This window comes from Phocoena phocoena, chromosome 1, assembly GCF_963924675.1.
Source record: "Phocoena phocoena chromosome 1, mPhoPho1.1, whole genome shotgun sequence".
NCBI classification, from domain to species: Eukaryota; Metazoa; Chordata; class Mammalia; order Artiodactyla; family Phocoenidae; genus Phocoena; species Phocoena phocoena.
In genome coordinates, this window is record NC_089219.1 from 64,909,157 (window position 1) to 64,926,071 (window position 16,915).

Below are 16,915 nucleotides of genomic sequence, written 5' to 3' on the forward strand. Positions count from 1 at the left end.
TAGCAGGCAACACTACACACAGAATTTCACTAAGAGTAATAAAAGAAAACTGGTTTCTTTCAGTGGAAATACAAAGAAAGCAGGTATTTGGTAAAATCCATTGATACGGCTATGAAGCCATGGGGTTTTAGAGCTGGAAGGGGCTGCCTCCTCAATCTTGCCCTTGAGGAATCTGAGGTCCAGGAAGCATAGGAGACTTTCCCAGAACTGCCCAAATAGTCTGCAGTAGAGCCAGAACTAGAATTTGCATCTCCTAACTCAAAATCTAGTCCTCTTTTTCCTAAACCACAAATAAACCAAATTTATGCATCCCAGAACAGAAACTTATATTTAAAAATTAAACGGAAACTTATATTTAAAAATTAAAAATACATAACAGCAAATAAAAAGGGTGTAAAATGATGCCGTGAAAACATGAGGGTAGACCTTTGTACAGGGAAACTCGTAACGTTTTATGGGCTTGCTTTCTGGAATATGGCGCAAACAGCATTCAGAAATAACACTGCTGGGCAAACAAAGGGGATGTGACAGACCTGACCCTGCCAGTGAGAAATCTGCTTCGCACGAATATTCTGGGCATTACCCTCAGGCCGTTTCTCTCCTCAGTCATCAGGGCACTATTTATGGGTCTAATTTAGTGTCTTCCTAAACTACAACCTGAAGCTCTAAAGGAGGGAAGCTTCCTCCCACAGTGCGTGACTCACCCCCAGGGAGGCATAGATAGAGTTCTTGGATGAACCCATGGATGGCTATTCAGAAGCTTGTAAGGCTTCCAGGGGAAGGAAAGATGCTCAGAGTTACACAAAAAATTGCGGCTGCTGTGATCATCATTTCATAAGAGGCAGTGTTACTTGGTGATTAATATTGTTACAATATTTTGGAAAGAATTATGGATTTCATGATCTTCCAATGATAAAAAGAAAATGCCCTTTAAAAAACTGAACAGCAGCGTAAACACACTGTTTTTGTATGAACGGGCCAGTTTATTGTGCACACTGAGGGCAGTATCGATGTTATTTAAAGTTTATATTTTTGAGAACTTCGAGAGAACACCACAAATCCTCACTAAGAAGAACACTATTCTACGGTAGAAGAACTAAGCACTTGGTAAATGACTTGTGGATTTTTCTTGACCCACAGAACCTCCGCTGGATGGCTCCTGAGGTGTTCACACAGTGTACACGCTACACCATCAAAGCCGACGTCTTCAGCTACGCTCTGTGTCTGTGGGAACTTCTCACCGGCGAAATTCCGTTTGCTCATCTCAAGCCAGGTAAGCCATGCCTCAATTAAAGTTTCTCTGAGGGAATTCCCTGGAGGTCCAGTGGTTAGGAGTTTGTGCTTTCACTGCCAAGGGTGTGGGTTCAATCCCTAGTCGGGGAACTAAGATCCTTCAAGACGCGGGGTGAGGCAAAAAAAAAAAAAAAAAGAAGTTTCTCTGATTTCCAGAGTTCTGTGCATTTTCACAAATTCAAGAAACATTTTTTTCCCCAAAATGACTATTCCTGGTGGATTGGCAAGGTGAGAGGTAAGGAAACGGTCTCAAATTGTTTAAAGGTGTGGCCCAATCCAGAAAACTTAATGGCCTATAACTATGTGGTTTTAGATACGGGCACACAGAAGTGTAGGCATATTTTATTATTAAAGTTTAGGGCTTTGATGTATCTATTGTTAATAAAACAAGCAAATGATAATGGCCATGTGGAATGTGGGTACAAATCATGTGAACAATGCAATATTTACTTTTTGAGATTAGATTTAGAAGTGCCTTTCTGATGTGCATATAAGAGTGAACTGAAAGTAGCAACACATAAAAGTAACCTATCAGGACTGCTTTCTGCTTGTCTCACATTATACAAAAGAGAATTGGTTTCTCTAATTTTGTATTACATATATAGATGCATTCTAAAAATGGGACTTTGTGAGTGAGCCTATAATTTTGTTGTTGATAATATACATGATACTCTGTGTACATGTAGAAGGTAGAGGTAGGGAATCTAATCACAGGAAAAAATGTACAAATATTTGAGGTAAGTTTTATTTGCATCTCTCTCTCCATTTTATTTGGGTTGCTCTTATAGATACAACAGCACTGTCGCACTGTTTACTTACTTGTATCCACTGTGAGTCTAAAAACTCCTTGATTTTGCATCCCCAGAACTTACCATGCTTGAAAAGTTGTTTTCAAATTAAATCATAAATAAATTTAAATGAATTATATTGTAAGCTTCTTAAGTGGCCACCCTATCACAATATAGCAGATGGATCAAGTCAAAAGGGATGTTAGGGAAAGACATATCTTACAAATGTGGATGCTCACAAGTTCAAAGTCTTAACCAGGATCACAATATTTATTAGTACTCATGTGCAGAGCAAAAGCCATAACTCATATTGTCTATTCAAGGCACTTTCCCCCAATAACCATATGGTCTTTAATTACACTCTGCATAGTGTCTAACAAAGTACTTTTCACAAATTATATGCTCTTTATTTAATCGTCCTAATCTTTCTCTATATGATTTTATGGTTTTAAATGATGAGATCTGGCCCTTATTATAGGGTGGATGAGAAGACTCTATTTAGAACTGGACCAAAATTGCTATTTGTAATGCCTTGCTCTGATATGCTGCTATCTCTCTACCTCTTAGAATTTGCTTTCTGGTAAGACTTATGAGTATTATGTTAAAAATCCACTATAATTCTAGACACATTGTAGTATTTTCACAAGAGAGAGATATGTCTCCCTTCCTCTCACCTCCTGTGTCAATCCATTCACATCCAATCCATTCCTGTGGATTTTACATCCTAAGGACATCTTAGATCTACCTACTACTTACCGTCATCTACCACCATCCTAGCTCAAGCCACCATCTTCATCATTTAAACTCTTGCAATTGTCATTTTTAAAAATCAGGTTTAACTTATATAGTATAAGTTGTAGTATCACTTATGTAGCAAAATTTACCATTTTAGACTAACATTTCAATGAGTTTTAACAAATATATATTTAACAAATATATACAGTATAATCACAGCTACAATCATAATATAGAACATTTCTGTCACTCCAAAAAGCCCCCATGCATCTTTGGAATCAATTCACTTTTCCCACCTCCAGCCCCTAGCAACCACTGATCTGATTTATGTCCCTACAGGTTTGCCTTTTCCAGAATGTCATATAAATGGAGTCATGTTAGTACATTTATTCGTAATTTATTCTTTTTCATTCCTGTGTAATATTCCATTGTGTTGATGAACCTCAATTTATTCATCCAGTCACAAGTTGATGATCATTTGAGTTATTCTCACTTTAGGGCAATTATGAATATAATTGCCAAAGCCGTTCAGGTTTTTGTGTGGATGTTTTCATTACTCTTGGATAAATACATAAGAGGTAATTACTAGATCTTATGGTAAGATTTTTTCCAAGGCATTTATACCACTATGACTTCCCACCAGCAGTGTATGAGGATTTCAGTTGATCCACATCCTTGCCAGCACTTTTTTATTGTCTATTTAAAATAAAATATTAACCATTTGAGTAGGTATATAATGGTAAATAATTGTGGTATTATTTTATATTTCTCTAATAACTAATAATGTTGATAATCTTTTTGTGTGTTTATCTGCGGCTCATATCTCTCTGGTGAAGTATTTGTTCAAATTATCTTATATACTAATGAGTTTTTAGATTCTAGGTAAAATCTTTCATCTGCTATGTGCTTTGCAAGTATTTTTCTCTAGTCTGTGATTTGCCTTTTCATATTCTTACCAATGTCTTTCAAAGAGCAAAACTTTTTAATTTCAAAGAAGTTTACCTTATCAAACTTTTAAATATTTTGTGAATCCTGTCTAAATTATTCTTGCCACACCCAAGATCACAAAGTTTTTCTCCTGTGTTTTCTCACAGGAATCTTGTAGGTTTAGATTTTATATTTATAAGATTTATTAGAGTTATTTTTTTAACACTACAAGGTAAAAGTTGAGTTTGTTATCCTTTTGTTAATTTATTTGTTTATTTTTCAATATGGATCCCAATTTTTCAGCATGATTTGTTTAAAAAACTTTCCTTTATCCATTAAGTTATTTTGGTGCTATTGTAAAAAATTAATTGACCACATATGTGTGGACTCTATTCTGTTCCATTGATATAAGTCTACCCTTATACTAATACTACAATATATTGATAAGTTATAGTAAATCTCAGAATCATTTACTATGAATCCTCCAACTTTGCTCTTCTTTGTTAAAATTACTTTTGCTATTATAGGGTTTTTGCTTTTCTGTATAAATTTTAGAACCAGCTTATCTATTTCTACAAAAAAAAAAAAAAGCCTGTTTGAATTTTGATTGAAGTGCAGTGAATTTGTAGAGCAATTTGGGAAGAATTTACAACTTATGCATATTGAATCTTCCAACTGATAAACATAGTATGTCTCTCCCTTCATTTAGGTCTGATTTCTGTCATCAGCGTGTTTGTAGTTTTCATCATAGAAACCTTACACATATATTTTTAAAATTATTTCTATGAATTTTGTGTTTCTTGATGCTATTTTAAATTTTTTTTTTAATTTCAATGTATAATGTGTTTTGCTAGTATACAGACACGATTAATTTTTAAATAACAACCTAGTACCCTACAAATTTGCTAAATTAACTTATCAGTTCAAGTACCTTTCTTGTACATTCTTTGGGATTTTGCACATAGATGATTAGGGCATGTATAAATAAAGAAAATTTTATTTCTTTCTTTCAAATATGTGTGTATTTTAAATCTTTTTCTTGCTTTCTCACACAGGCAAGGACTTCTAGTACAGTACTGAATAGAATTGGTGAGGTATATACCCGTATCTACATCTAAATTTTTATCCACCACCACTCTAGTTCAAACTGCCATCTTTATCACTTTAACTACTGCAATAGCTCTTTGATCATTCTCTCTTTATTCTTCTCTTCCTCTCCAATCTCTACACATCCACTAAAATGACATTTTAAAAACAAACCTGATTATGTGACCATTGCTTAAAATCATCTATGGCTTCCCATGTTCTTAGGATTAAATCTCAAAATTCTTACTATGTCCTGCAACACTCTACATGATTCAGTATCTCTGACCTTGCTTGCACCATTTCACTTTCTATGCTCCAGCCACTCCAAACCTTCTTTCCTTGCTTCCTTGAATGCATTGCATTTCCTCTGGCCTCTGGGCTCTTTCACAAGCTCAGTTTCTTTGGTAAGTGCAATTAATGATGACTCCACAGAGATTACTGTGAGGATCAAATGAGATGATTTTGTGAACTTTGTCAATTGAAATCTCTCTGCAACTGTAAGATGAAAGATAAGGGCAAACTGTAATACAAGGTCGAGGCTTCCTATGATTCTGTGCTTGAGTGGAGTTCTAATTCTCCAGGGAGCCCATATAAAAACTTCAAAGTCACCATTAATTTTTCTCTTTCCTTCTTTTCTTTCTTCTTTCCTCCTTTTTGTCTTTCTTCCCTTCCTTCCTTCCTTTTCTTTTCACTTGTTTTCTTACTTTCAATCCCCCTTTCTAAATATCTTTCAAATCTATCCACTTATCTTGCTCTCCACTGCTACTTCCTTATTTCACAAGTAGAATCCTGCACAGTATCTTAAATGGTATCCTTGTCTCTAGTTTTGTTCACCATCTTTTTTTCACCATTTGCCATACTATAACTACATTTAGCTTTCTAAACACTCAAATTTGATTATCTGGCTCCCCTTCAATGTGTTTCCTTTGTTCTTAAGATTAAAAAAAATTCATAAAACAATCTACAAAGCCCCCATAGTTATGCTTCTTCTTTCCTCCCCAGGTCTACTGCCTGCCACTTGCAGCCTGTCCTCTATGTTCAGCCACAGGGAACTATTTCATTTCTCCAACATGACACATTTCCTCTCACTTCCGTGTCTTTGCACACGTTAGTTGTTTGTCAGACACACTCCTCCCCACTTTTCATCATACTAACTCCAATTTACTTTTAAGCCTTAGCTTAAATATTACTTCTTCCGAAAATATCTTCCTTAATTCTTCAATATTCAGTTAAGTGCAGTGTCCTTGCAATTTTCTCTACTTTGTTACCCTTTGCTAATTATAAAATGAATAGTTCAAAAAGATAAAGATTCCCTCTCTCATGGACCCTCAGGAATATATACTCTTTTTGGAGGGAGAATATTATATAATAAAACAGTTAAATATCTTGCCTAAGAATAACTTGAATCCAATATCTCAGATACTGGAATTTATAGTACTTTATTGGTAAAAGAGGTTGTTCATGATAGACACTGAATTTTTTAAAGTTGGACAGTTACCCTGCATCAAGAACTGAGGCTGTTAATATCATCACAGTGGTTAGGCAGTCTAGCAAATGTTCCGCAATAAATTATGTGAAGGATCAGATTCAATATAAGCTACATATTAGCCATTTACAGTGAGCAACAAATCCATGACTACAGTGTAGGACAGGATTATCAATTATGGGAGTAGCAACATTACACATGGCTTATCCTCCTGGATTTAACAGAATCCTATCTCCTGGGTGAAATGTATAAATAGAATGCAAATATTAGCATTGACTCCTATGCAAGTGATGAGTATGCCTTCAGAAGAACTTGAAGTTAGGGTCTCTTTTACATAGTATATGTTCAAATTAACCTTATAATCTCAGGTTTAGAAAAAAATGAAAAAGCCATTACATTCACTATCCCAAGGGTCACAAGATCAAATGCCTACAGGATCAGGGGAAGCAAGAAAACACTTGATGTAGGATAATGTGATGAACTGGAAATCACATGCTCTGACTCAAGGGGACAGCTGCTACCCAGCTCCAGCCAAACAGTGCCATGAAGGAAGTATAGGGATGCTTGCTCACTGTTGCCATATCAACTAATTTCGGTGTGTTTGTTCAAAAATCAAAAGGTTTTTAAATATTGGCAATTAACTCAATTTTTAAGAAAATATTTTTCAGGCTAAAGAGACTTGGCATAAGTGTAAGAGCATGAGTCTTGCAAGCTTACTCAAACTGCTTAACCAAGCTATACTTCAGTACCTCAGTGTCTTTATTTTTTAAACAGGGATACTAGTAGGACTTGCCTCAAAGGTTTGGAATGATGTCTGGCAACAGTAAGCACTCAATAAATATTAGCTATTATTGTTATATTAAGCCATCCACAGTTCTGGCCAGGAACTGTGAGAGAAAACAAAGAGGAAAAGGGCATTCCCTTGTAGTGCAGAGACGGCATGAGAAAAGTACAGTCAGCGGAGTAAATCCCAGCTAGAGGGAAACACAGAGGGCAACAGCTGCTCCTTCGAGGGCTCTCCTGCCCAGACTGGTGGTGGGAAAGTAAATCAGGGAAGGATTCTTAGAGCAGATGATACCTGAACTGCATCTTTAAAAGATGAGTACTATTTAACTGGTAAATAGTGGGGAGATGGTGAAGGTGTCCTGACAGAAAGCAGCCTGGGCAAGGTGCAGAGGCATGAGAGATTCACACATCTTTCAGTAGTGATGAATCAGAGAATACAAGGGAATCAGCAGCAAGATACATGCTGTAAATGTAAAGCTAGAGCTACACAGTGAAGGGCCTTCTGTGTCAACAATGGAAGTCACTGCAGAATTTTAAGCAGGGCAATAATACAACTCTATTATCTTAGAACGCTCCCTCTTACTACAAAGCAAAGGCTGGATTGGAGAAGTTTGAAACAGAGGCAAGGAACCAGGTAATCTAGAAGAGAATGTATAAAAATCTTAACTAAGGTAGTGAAGAGAAAGGAGAGGCTGGTTTTGAGAGATTTTAACAGGACTTGCGGACATATTGAGGTGGAAGCACCAGGGAGAGGGAGGAGACCAGGAGGACTTCCAGGCTTCTGGCTTAGCCAGCAGGAGGATGATGGATACAGGAAGAGAGAAGGGCAAGGAGCCACGCTATGAAGTCAAGCAGAGAGACAAGAACCAGGCAAGATGAAAAAGGAGCTGGTATGACCTGGCAAACAAGACCTGTCCTGGATACATTTTAAAAAAAGAAACCAGCACCTGCTTCCCATAGTTTATTTCTCTCCTGGGCCTGTCTCCTTTGGTACCTCATGAAAAACTAAAGAAGAAATCTGGGATGAATTAATCCATCAGTCTATATTTTATCCAATCCCATTCCCTTATTACCAGGTACCCAATTTTGTGGATCACTTTCAGATTATAGTTTGGAGCCAAAGAAGAGAGCCTATTATTTTTCTTTTGTTTTCATGTGTGGTGACATCTGGTTCACAAGGAGACTCAGCTCGGTGTCCTGGGTTTCCTTAATGCCAGACTCTAAGTCTGGGACATGGCAGCAAATTAAGAACATCTGCCGATTCAGTCTAGCCAGATTCTGGTGAAACTTCATATTGAGGCTTTACCTCAGAGTTGCAAACTGCAGTCCAGTAGCCAAATATGGCTTGCAGACATTTTGTGTGTCACATGTGGTTTTAAAAAATATGAATTAATGTAATTTAGAGACCCAGTTATGTCACAGGTCTCATATATTTATAGCCATTTGCATTTGCTATACCTGCTTAATATTAGATGATTATGTTCTGCTCATATATAATTAGCATCCTAAAGCATCTTCAATATAATACCCTCAAAGGGCATAAGCACATTGATGATGTGGACTGTGCTTTGACAGGTGATAGGAAAATAGGAGTGAACTAAAGTTCTGAAATTCTGTGTTTGCTATGCTGACATCTTTATCAGTTTATTACTGAGAAGAGTAATGCCAGCAACTCACTACACAGATCACTGGAAAGATCAAATCGGTCCAACTGATGGTGATATTTCTATGAAAATAGCTGATGTTAACATGCCAATACTTCATTACACTGACAAAGATTGCAATGAGAACAGACAATGGTGCAAATTAATCTATTCTTCTGACAGTCTGTAATGAGAATGGGATGTGGTTTAAAAAATTAAGCCATTCTTAGTACAATCTCAAGATGGCAATCTCATGGTCTCTCTCAAATGCTGCATGCTCTGGTGATACATCATTGAAAAGTGTCAGTTTAACAAAGAATGTGTCTTAGCTCTTGCTGGGATGGTAGAATGCATTTGCTTTGTCTCACCACAGCCCTGCCCATTAAAAACTATGAAGTAGAATCAATTGTATTTTTTAGAACACACATACACACCAACTAGAAAAAAAATTCTGGCAATCTTATCTTAGTCAAAACTTACAAACAAAATATTGTACTTCATTGCTCTCTTTTTTACTTTTATAAAACCTAAGAGAGGAAGTGATAAGTTAACTTTAGGAATTCAGAAGCTAGTACCAATTTATCCATAAGCAATATAAAGCTAATTAAGTTCATCATGGAGAACTGCATAGTCATCCTTTATATGATGGCCACGTTGTGTTATAAACTGGGACTGATGACAGATGAGGTGCTTTTTTTTTTTTCTTTTTGCGGTACGCAGGCCTCTCACTGTTGTGGCCTCTCCCGTTGCGGAGCACAGGCTCCGGACGCACAGGCTCAGCGGCCATGGCTCACGGGCGCGCAGCCGCTCCATGGCATGTGGGATCTTCCCGGACTGGGGCACGAACCCGTGTCCCCTGCATCGGCAGGCCGACTCTCAACCACTGCGCCACCAGGAAAACCCAATGAGGTGGTTTTTAGCTTTGTGATTTGCAGTAACTCAATGCAATGTTTCACTTGGTATTCATGCTCAAAGAAACCTCACAAAGAACTAAGATTTCTCATCTAAACAGAAGAGAAAATACACAATAATATTTTTGATATCTAGTTCTCTAGGTTCAGACTAAAAGGAATCAGTCAGAGCCTTAGATCTGTAGATAATAATTAAAGCAACCATAACAGCTAACACTTGTTGAGAGCCAACAATGCAACAGATGCTCTATGAAGACTCTTTTAATTCTGCCGATAAGCCATGGATCAGGTTCTGTTGGGATAAGACGTATGCTCAACATCACATGCTGGTAAGAGGTGTAGTCAAGACTTAAAGTCATGGCTTCTTGTCCCCAAAGCCCACACCTGTCACCATTACAGTGTGCCCTCACTGCTTCATCTTACATTTAGAGAAATTAATACTCACAGAGGCAAATTGGCTTAATTAGGATCTCCCGGAGGGGTAAAAGCAAAGACAGACTGAAAATTAGGCCTCCAGATATGCTAGTTAAGGACATTTCTTAGTATTTATACTGCTTCAGTTTATTGAAGTCCCCTCCCAAAATGTTTTGAACAAAAGATAATATTATGGACTAAATATGCCACCAGATCTCAATAATTTATCTAAGTATGTTTTAATTTCACATTAAACTAAACATTATATTCATTCTACAGTGTTTCTTCATAGCTATGCATTATGTTCTGTCCTAAAATCATAATAATGGGCAATATATTAATTGGCATTAATCCATCACCTTCATTCATTTGTACGATAAATGTGTACTGCGTCCTATATACCATGATCTATATTATTTCCAATGAAATCGTATTTTGAACTATCTCATTTATTGATTCATTCACTGCGTATCTATTGAATACCTACTAATTGCCAGTCATTGTGCTAAGCACAGGAGACACAATGCTGAAAAGATACAGTCCCTGACCTCAAGGAGCTTGTGATCTATTTGCAGAGACAAGCAAGTAAATAGGCAATTAAGTTTAATATAATACATACTATTGTAGTACAGAGTGCTATGGGAGTCCATAGGAAGGTCATCCAGAGAGAATTCATCTAAACTAAAACTTAAATGAGAGTAGATGTAATGCAGAGAAAGAGGGTAGGGAAAAAGGAATTAGAGGGGAAAAAGAATCATATTTCACAACTTATGATTGAACCATTAAATCAGTGAAATATACAGTAATTCATTTCTTTATTATTATTCATCCATTTACCAATTTCTTTGGAAAAGCATAACACTTCATTTTTTTCTGCCTGTTATCACTCACATAGAATGTTCAATACATTTTGAATAAATGAATGAAGGTTAACACATGCTGTATTGAATGCTTGTTCTGTTACTGGCCTCTTTTGAGAGACAACAATCACGATCTCCTTTCATTTCTTTTCTTGATAATGAAGAACTTGAATCCACAAATGAACACTATGGTTATGCAGACCCTTGAGGTTGACTCACAAATTTGTGTTTAATTTGTCTCATTCAGGATAATGGGAGCTATGCTCTAGAATTGTGCTGTCCGATATGGTAGCCACTAGACACACATGATTATTTAAATTTATATTAATAGAAATTAAGTAAAATTAAAAATTCAGTTTCTCAATCACACTAGCCACATTTTATGTGCTTAATAGCCATATGCGACAGTATTGAACAAGAGAGAAGGACACTTTCGTCATGGCAGAAAGTTCTTTTAGACAGTCCTACTCTAGAATCTAGATTATAAATTTGCCAAACTATTGATAACTATCTTAGGGTAGTACTGAAGAAATAATAGGCACTCAATATTAAGTTATTGATATTTTCAAATGTATCCTTATTTTCTCTTAATAGCAAAGTTTCAGTCGTGAAAGTGGAAACCAACGTTTACATAAATCATTTCGCATATTTTATGTAGCAATCAAGGTAAAAAATTGATTAATGGGTGACTGTCTCTTTCCTGAATCTGGAATACCAGAAAAGTTTCCAGCAGCTAGTGTAGCATGGCCACTCAGGCAAGACTGACAAAGCAATCTCAACAGTGACAAATTTCAATTCCATGACCCTTCACGTTGCATTGCCCACTTTCTGGCAGAGGTGCTAATGAGTAGTATCACTGCCAAGGGTGCGTAAAGCAAAAGGGAGAAGGAGATGCCAAGACCTTGCAGAATCTACTTTGAAAAATGAAGAATTAAATATTGTTCATCTTAAACTGATTTTTCAGACACAGTGTCAAGAAGCAAACAAGTAACTTTATATACTTGATATCACAGTCTAAGAGTTTCAGAGGAGACGTTTGGCACCTGCATCTGAGTTTAACTCACTTTATGAATGGTCCCTCCCCACCCATTGGGATATGTATAATTAGTTTAAATGTGTTCACTACACCAGTTTATGTGCTTATAGCTGTACCAGCTCAACAATATCCAACTGATCATAAGGTGAAAAAGTAGAGTTAGAAGATCAGTGATCATTAAGCATCAGTTTATTTGTTTGCTTATTTATGTACCTCATTCCAAAAAGAATTAAAAATAGTCAAGAGTAGCTACTGGAAGGAACCTAAAAAGCCTAGGTTTTTGTGACACGAAAAACATATTTTTTGAGTCATGTTAAGTTTGCTAAATATGTTTTGAGCAGTCTTTTGTTTCTTTGTTATCTTAGTGTCAGCAACTGTACTTGATAGTGGCCAGAAATGGTTGGAAAATGTGATAATGCAAATATGTTACAAAGGGCATTGAAGACAAAAGCAGGAATGAAATTCCTGACTCTGCCCTCAGCCTGGAACCATTGTACAATTAGATGACTGTTGCAAGGAAATATTGAAATTCCAGGTTGGCAAAGGGCATGAACTTAATATTTTAAATACAAATAACTAATAAATATCTGGGAAAATATTAAGCCTCACTACTTATCAAAGAACAAAATATAAACAGCAGCAACTGAGCTGATATATTTACCTCTCATATTAGCAAAATCTTTTATAAAATGAGAAAACCTAATTCTGATTCAGGTATAATGACAACCCTCTCATACACTTGTTATTGAGAGTATAAATTATTACAGCTGTTTAGGAAAAGTGTTCATCAGTATGTATCAAAAGTCTTTAAAGTGGTTGTGCCCTTTGACATATTAACTCACTCCTCAGAGTACCATAAATGATCTGTGAAATTGGGAAAGTCATATTTAAAAACATATTCTTTGAAGTGTTTACACGCAAATTTGAGCAACCTGAAATTGAGAAATAATTAAGTAAATCACACTAAATTCAGAGTCAATAAAAATATGTTAACATAGAATTTTAATAACATGAGAAAATGCTTATATTTAATTTAGGGGAAAAAGTATTACATAATTGTATATTGGACATGAGCTCCGTGATATGAAGAATATATAAGAAATGCTCAAAATATTTTAACAATTGCTTCCTCTGAATAATAGGATTTTCTTCTTTCTAATTCTCCTAATTTTCTGAATTTCTATGAAATACAAGTATTAATTTTACATTTGGCAAAATTATATAGTAATTCTGAATGATCCATAAAGCAAAATGTTAAGTTGCATTGTATATAATTTCACTACATCTGCTGGATGCAGATCTATAAACAGAATTTAGCTGGAGTAAACTTTGGTGGAAGAGAGATAGTAGTTGTGGGTCACATCTCAAAAGTCATTAAGATATAGACAGATGATTGTGACATCACAATCGAGAACACAGGCAGCAGTATCCTGGAACTTTAGCATCCCACGGGTGCAGAGCAATTTTTCAGAGGAATAAAAGAGCTTCATGTGTTGTTTACAAAGTGCTTTCAATGTGAAATGGCTGAAGATAGCATGAAATCTGAAAAAAGAAGTTGTGCCAACTACTGGTTATATTAAAAGTTTTATAAATTAAAAACTACTTACATACACCACACACACACACACACACAACCCACACATAACAATAGCACTTACCTTGCATGCATGGTTTAAAAGGATCAAAAGAACTTATGTGTGTATCTACCATGATACTTGGTACAAAATGTGTCCAATAAAAGTAGCAAGAAGCTTGGTTTCCCAGGGAGTACAGAAATCACTGGTTGCAGAACAGAAAAATAATCAGCACTCAGGAATCCACAAAGATGTCCTGAGAATCACAACACAGTGATGTGGAGTTTCAGATGAGCAACATTCAGACATCCAAGCAGGTAGGCCACACTAGAGAATTCAATCAATGGGAACTATTAGCTAAAATGATGGATTTGGAGTATCTAACAAGAGTTTAGCAAATAGTAACTATTTTATAAATATTAAAATTTAAAATCCCAACAATCTTGTAACCAGTAACCAGAGTTAAACGTAAAAAATAATCTATTTTGCCCAAGTGATACAGGTGCTCTCAGGGGTACAAAGTTTCAGGGCACCTTGTCTTGCTATGTGTAGTATAAGCTCTTTAGCCTGGGATTTATGCATTGTATAGGCTGGTCCAATCTGCCTTTCAGTCTTTACTTCCTGAAACATCATGTACATACCCTGTGCTGCTTGCTATTTGTCTGTTCCTTTGTCTGTTCCTTTGTTCCTATATAAATCCCCTCTGCTCACCATTTGTTGAATGAACAACCGAAGAAACGAACAATTATAAACTTACGGTAGCATATTATCCACTATTCTGCTTAAGCATATAAAAAAAAAACAGCATAGAGGCCTCTTTGAATCTCTGCTGATGTTGCACAGATTGATTTTTAATTATTTTTTTGTTGTCTGTTCATATGTTTCTTGAAATAAATATGTGATTTTCAAGACTGACGTGACCATTTGGTTTGCAGCGGCTGCCGCAGCAGACATGGCTTACCACCATATCAGACCTCCCATTGGCTATTCCATTCCCAAGCCCATATCATCTCTGCTGATGCGAGGGTGGAATGCATGTCCCGAAGTGAGTAATTTTTACTTCCTCTTAGAAAATGTGTTATGGTCAACATCTGTCACAAATAGTGTAGCTCCAAAGTCTACTTTCAGTGTGTATTTTAAGACTGTCAAGGCAGGAAGACTGATTTGCTTTCTGCTCTTTAGTCTCTAATTGCCTCAAGAAGTCTGAGTATCTCATATTTCTTTGCTGTTGCTCTCTGATTCTGAAATGTTTCTCACAACTGATTAGTAAGAGACCCTGGTATGACAGATGACTCAGTCTCGTTTCAGCTGCAATTTTATTAACTACGCCTGAACCACACTTAGTCACTTTTTCAAGAAAGAAGTTTGGCACAAGATGGATTTGTGTGGGCTCTTCACCACGAGGCAGGCCTGCAGGAGAAGACCCCATGACCAGTGGTCTTCTTTGAGCCCTGGCTCAAGCAGGAGGCTAGCCCTGGTCCTAGTCCTTTCTAACTCTCTGAGTGGCTGTATGACAAGGTAGCTAAGAGCATAGATTTAGAGTTTAAATGGAGGAATCAATATTAGGGAAGAGGGCTTCCCTGGTGGGGCAGTGGTTGAGAGTCTGCCTGCCGATGCAGGGGACGCGGGTTCATGCCCCGGTCCAGGAAGATCCCACATGCCGTGGAGCGGCTGGGCCTGTGAGCCATGGCCGCTGGGCCTGCGCGTCCGGAGCCTGTGCTCCGCAACGGGAGAGGCCACAACAGTGAGAGGCCCGTGTATTGAAAAAAAAAAAAAAATTAGGGAAGGAATAAGCAAAGTAGGATATGTAAACAGTGAAAAAAAATTAATACGATCATAGATCTGAGAGAGTAGAGGGGAACAGTCATATAATCCCAGAATGAAATCCCAGATCGTCTGTCTGTAGGAAAGGATTCTTCCGAAACGTACCAGACAGATTGGTGTCTACTTTGTTCTCACAGATTGACAAAGGAGGAGATTTCACAACTTCTCTCTTGATATCACAGTTTTATATAGTGTCTAAGAATCCCCCTGCCAGTATGTCTGATGTCTATTGAAATCCTTGTGTTTTGACATCAGCCCGCATTGATTCTTCTGCTCTACGTGGAGGGAATTAGTTCACACTCTTCACACTGGAGATCCTCATACACAAAGGCCCAATAGCCCTTAATTATCCGGTCCAAACCATCCTAGTTATTGTTGTCCTTTTCTTATATGACCTTGATTCTGATCCTTCCCAAACACTTTACCTCTCTTCAACAAGGGAGCAGATAAAGTAGGCTGTTGGTATCTCACCAAAGGAGAAATAGAATAAACCCTAGTCTAGATGTTTGGAGAGAAAGCAAATTTCCCATTCTGTTTCTAAAGGCAAAACCAGACCAAGTCATTATCCAATCCTACAAGCATACACAAAAACTCTTATGAAGAAAAAGGAAGATAATTATGGAACATGGACTGAGTATCTCAGAAGAAATAACCTCTTCCTCTGACCATTTAATTCACCAGATAATATATTTATTTGTGTAGAATCTTCTCTCACTACCAGAATGTTAGCTCCATAAAAGCAGGGACATTTTTGTTTGTTCATTTTGTTTTCTTTGCTGCTGTAACCTCCTTACCTAGAACTCTACCTAGTAGATGCTCAAAAATATATGTTGAGTAAATGAATGAATATCACTATTGCTTATCAATGTTTCCAATCCCCTTATCTGAAATTCAATGTTTAGAAAATTGTCTTGAAAATTACATGACTTAAAGTAGTTTGGGAAAAGCTTTCTTTGTCTTTCAGTATGAATCTCAGGCATATTTTCTGGGAATAACTGTGTCAGGCACCTAATCCAGAATTTCCCTCTCTCCTTGGGGTATGAAATATTCTAAAATATACCATAACAATCAAAGGGAATCCCTTTTGTTTTTATTAACTGACTCTTCATGATTATAGATAAGAGACATGGAAGTTTTAATTTGGAATAAAAGCAAGTCATTGGCACTTCTAAAAGCATTTTTTAGGTAGGATGGGTACCAGAAGTAACAGTTTGGAAAATGAGAAAGAGAAACCAGAATAGAATCAAAGGAAAATGCTCTTAAGGATTAAAAATAAAAATACTAAGAGGTCAAAAATTGAGTGCTTAGTAGAAAAGTCTTGTTGTTAAGCAGGGAAGTACAGGGCTCTGGGGATGAGGTTCTCCCAGAGGAGGATGGAGAGAAAGTATAATAGGAAAGCTAAGTCTCTGACTGGCTGGCAATATTTGTGCTTGTCAGTCAGGTGGCTCCTGGTTTGGCTGTGGTATCCATCTCAGCATTATAAATTTGAGCTGCTTCTGTATGTGACATGCCTAAGTCATCATTGCATTGCCCAGTAAGGTCTTCACCTAGT

General features: G+C 36.8%; 1 protein-coding gene across 1 annotated transcript in view; it reads left to right on the plus strand.

Annotated features, from left to right (window-relative positions):
- TNNI3K (TNNI3 interacting kinase) overlaps positions 1-16,915 on the plus strand; it is a 282,005-nt gene that overhangs the window by 183,543 nt on the left and 81,547 nt on the right. Inside the window, exons 20-21 of the mRNA XM_065895777.1 lie at positions 1,141-1,273; positions 14,475-14,584. Of these exons, the coding sequence (XP_065751849.1) occupies positions 1,141-1,273; positions 14,475-14,584 (243 nt within the window). The remainder of the gene's footprint in view (positions 1-1,140; positions 1,274-14,474; positions 14,585-16,915) is intronic.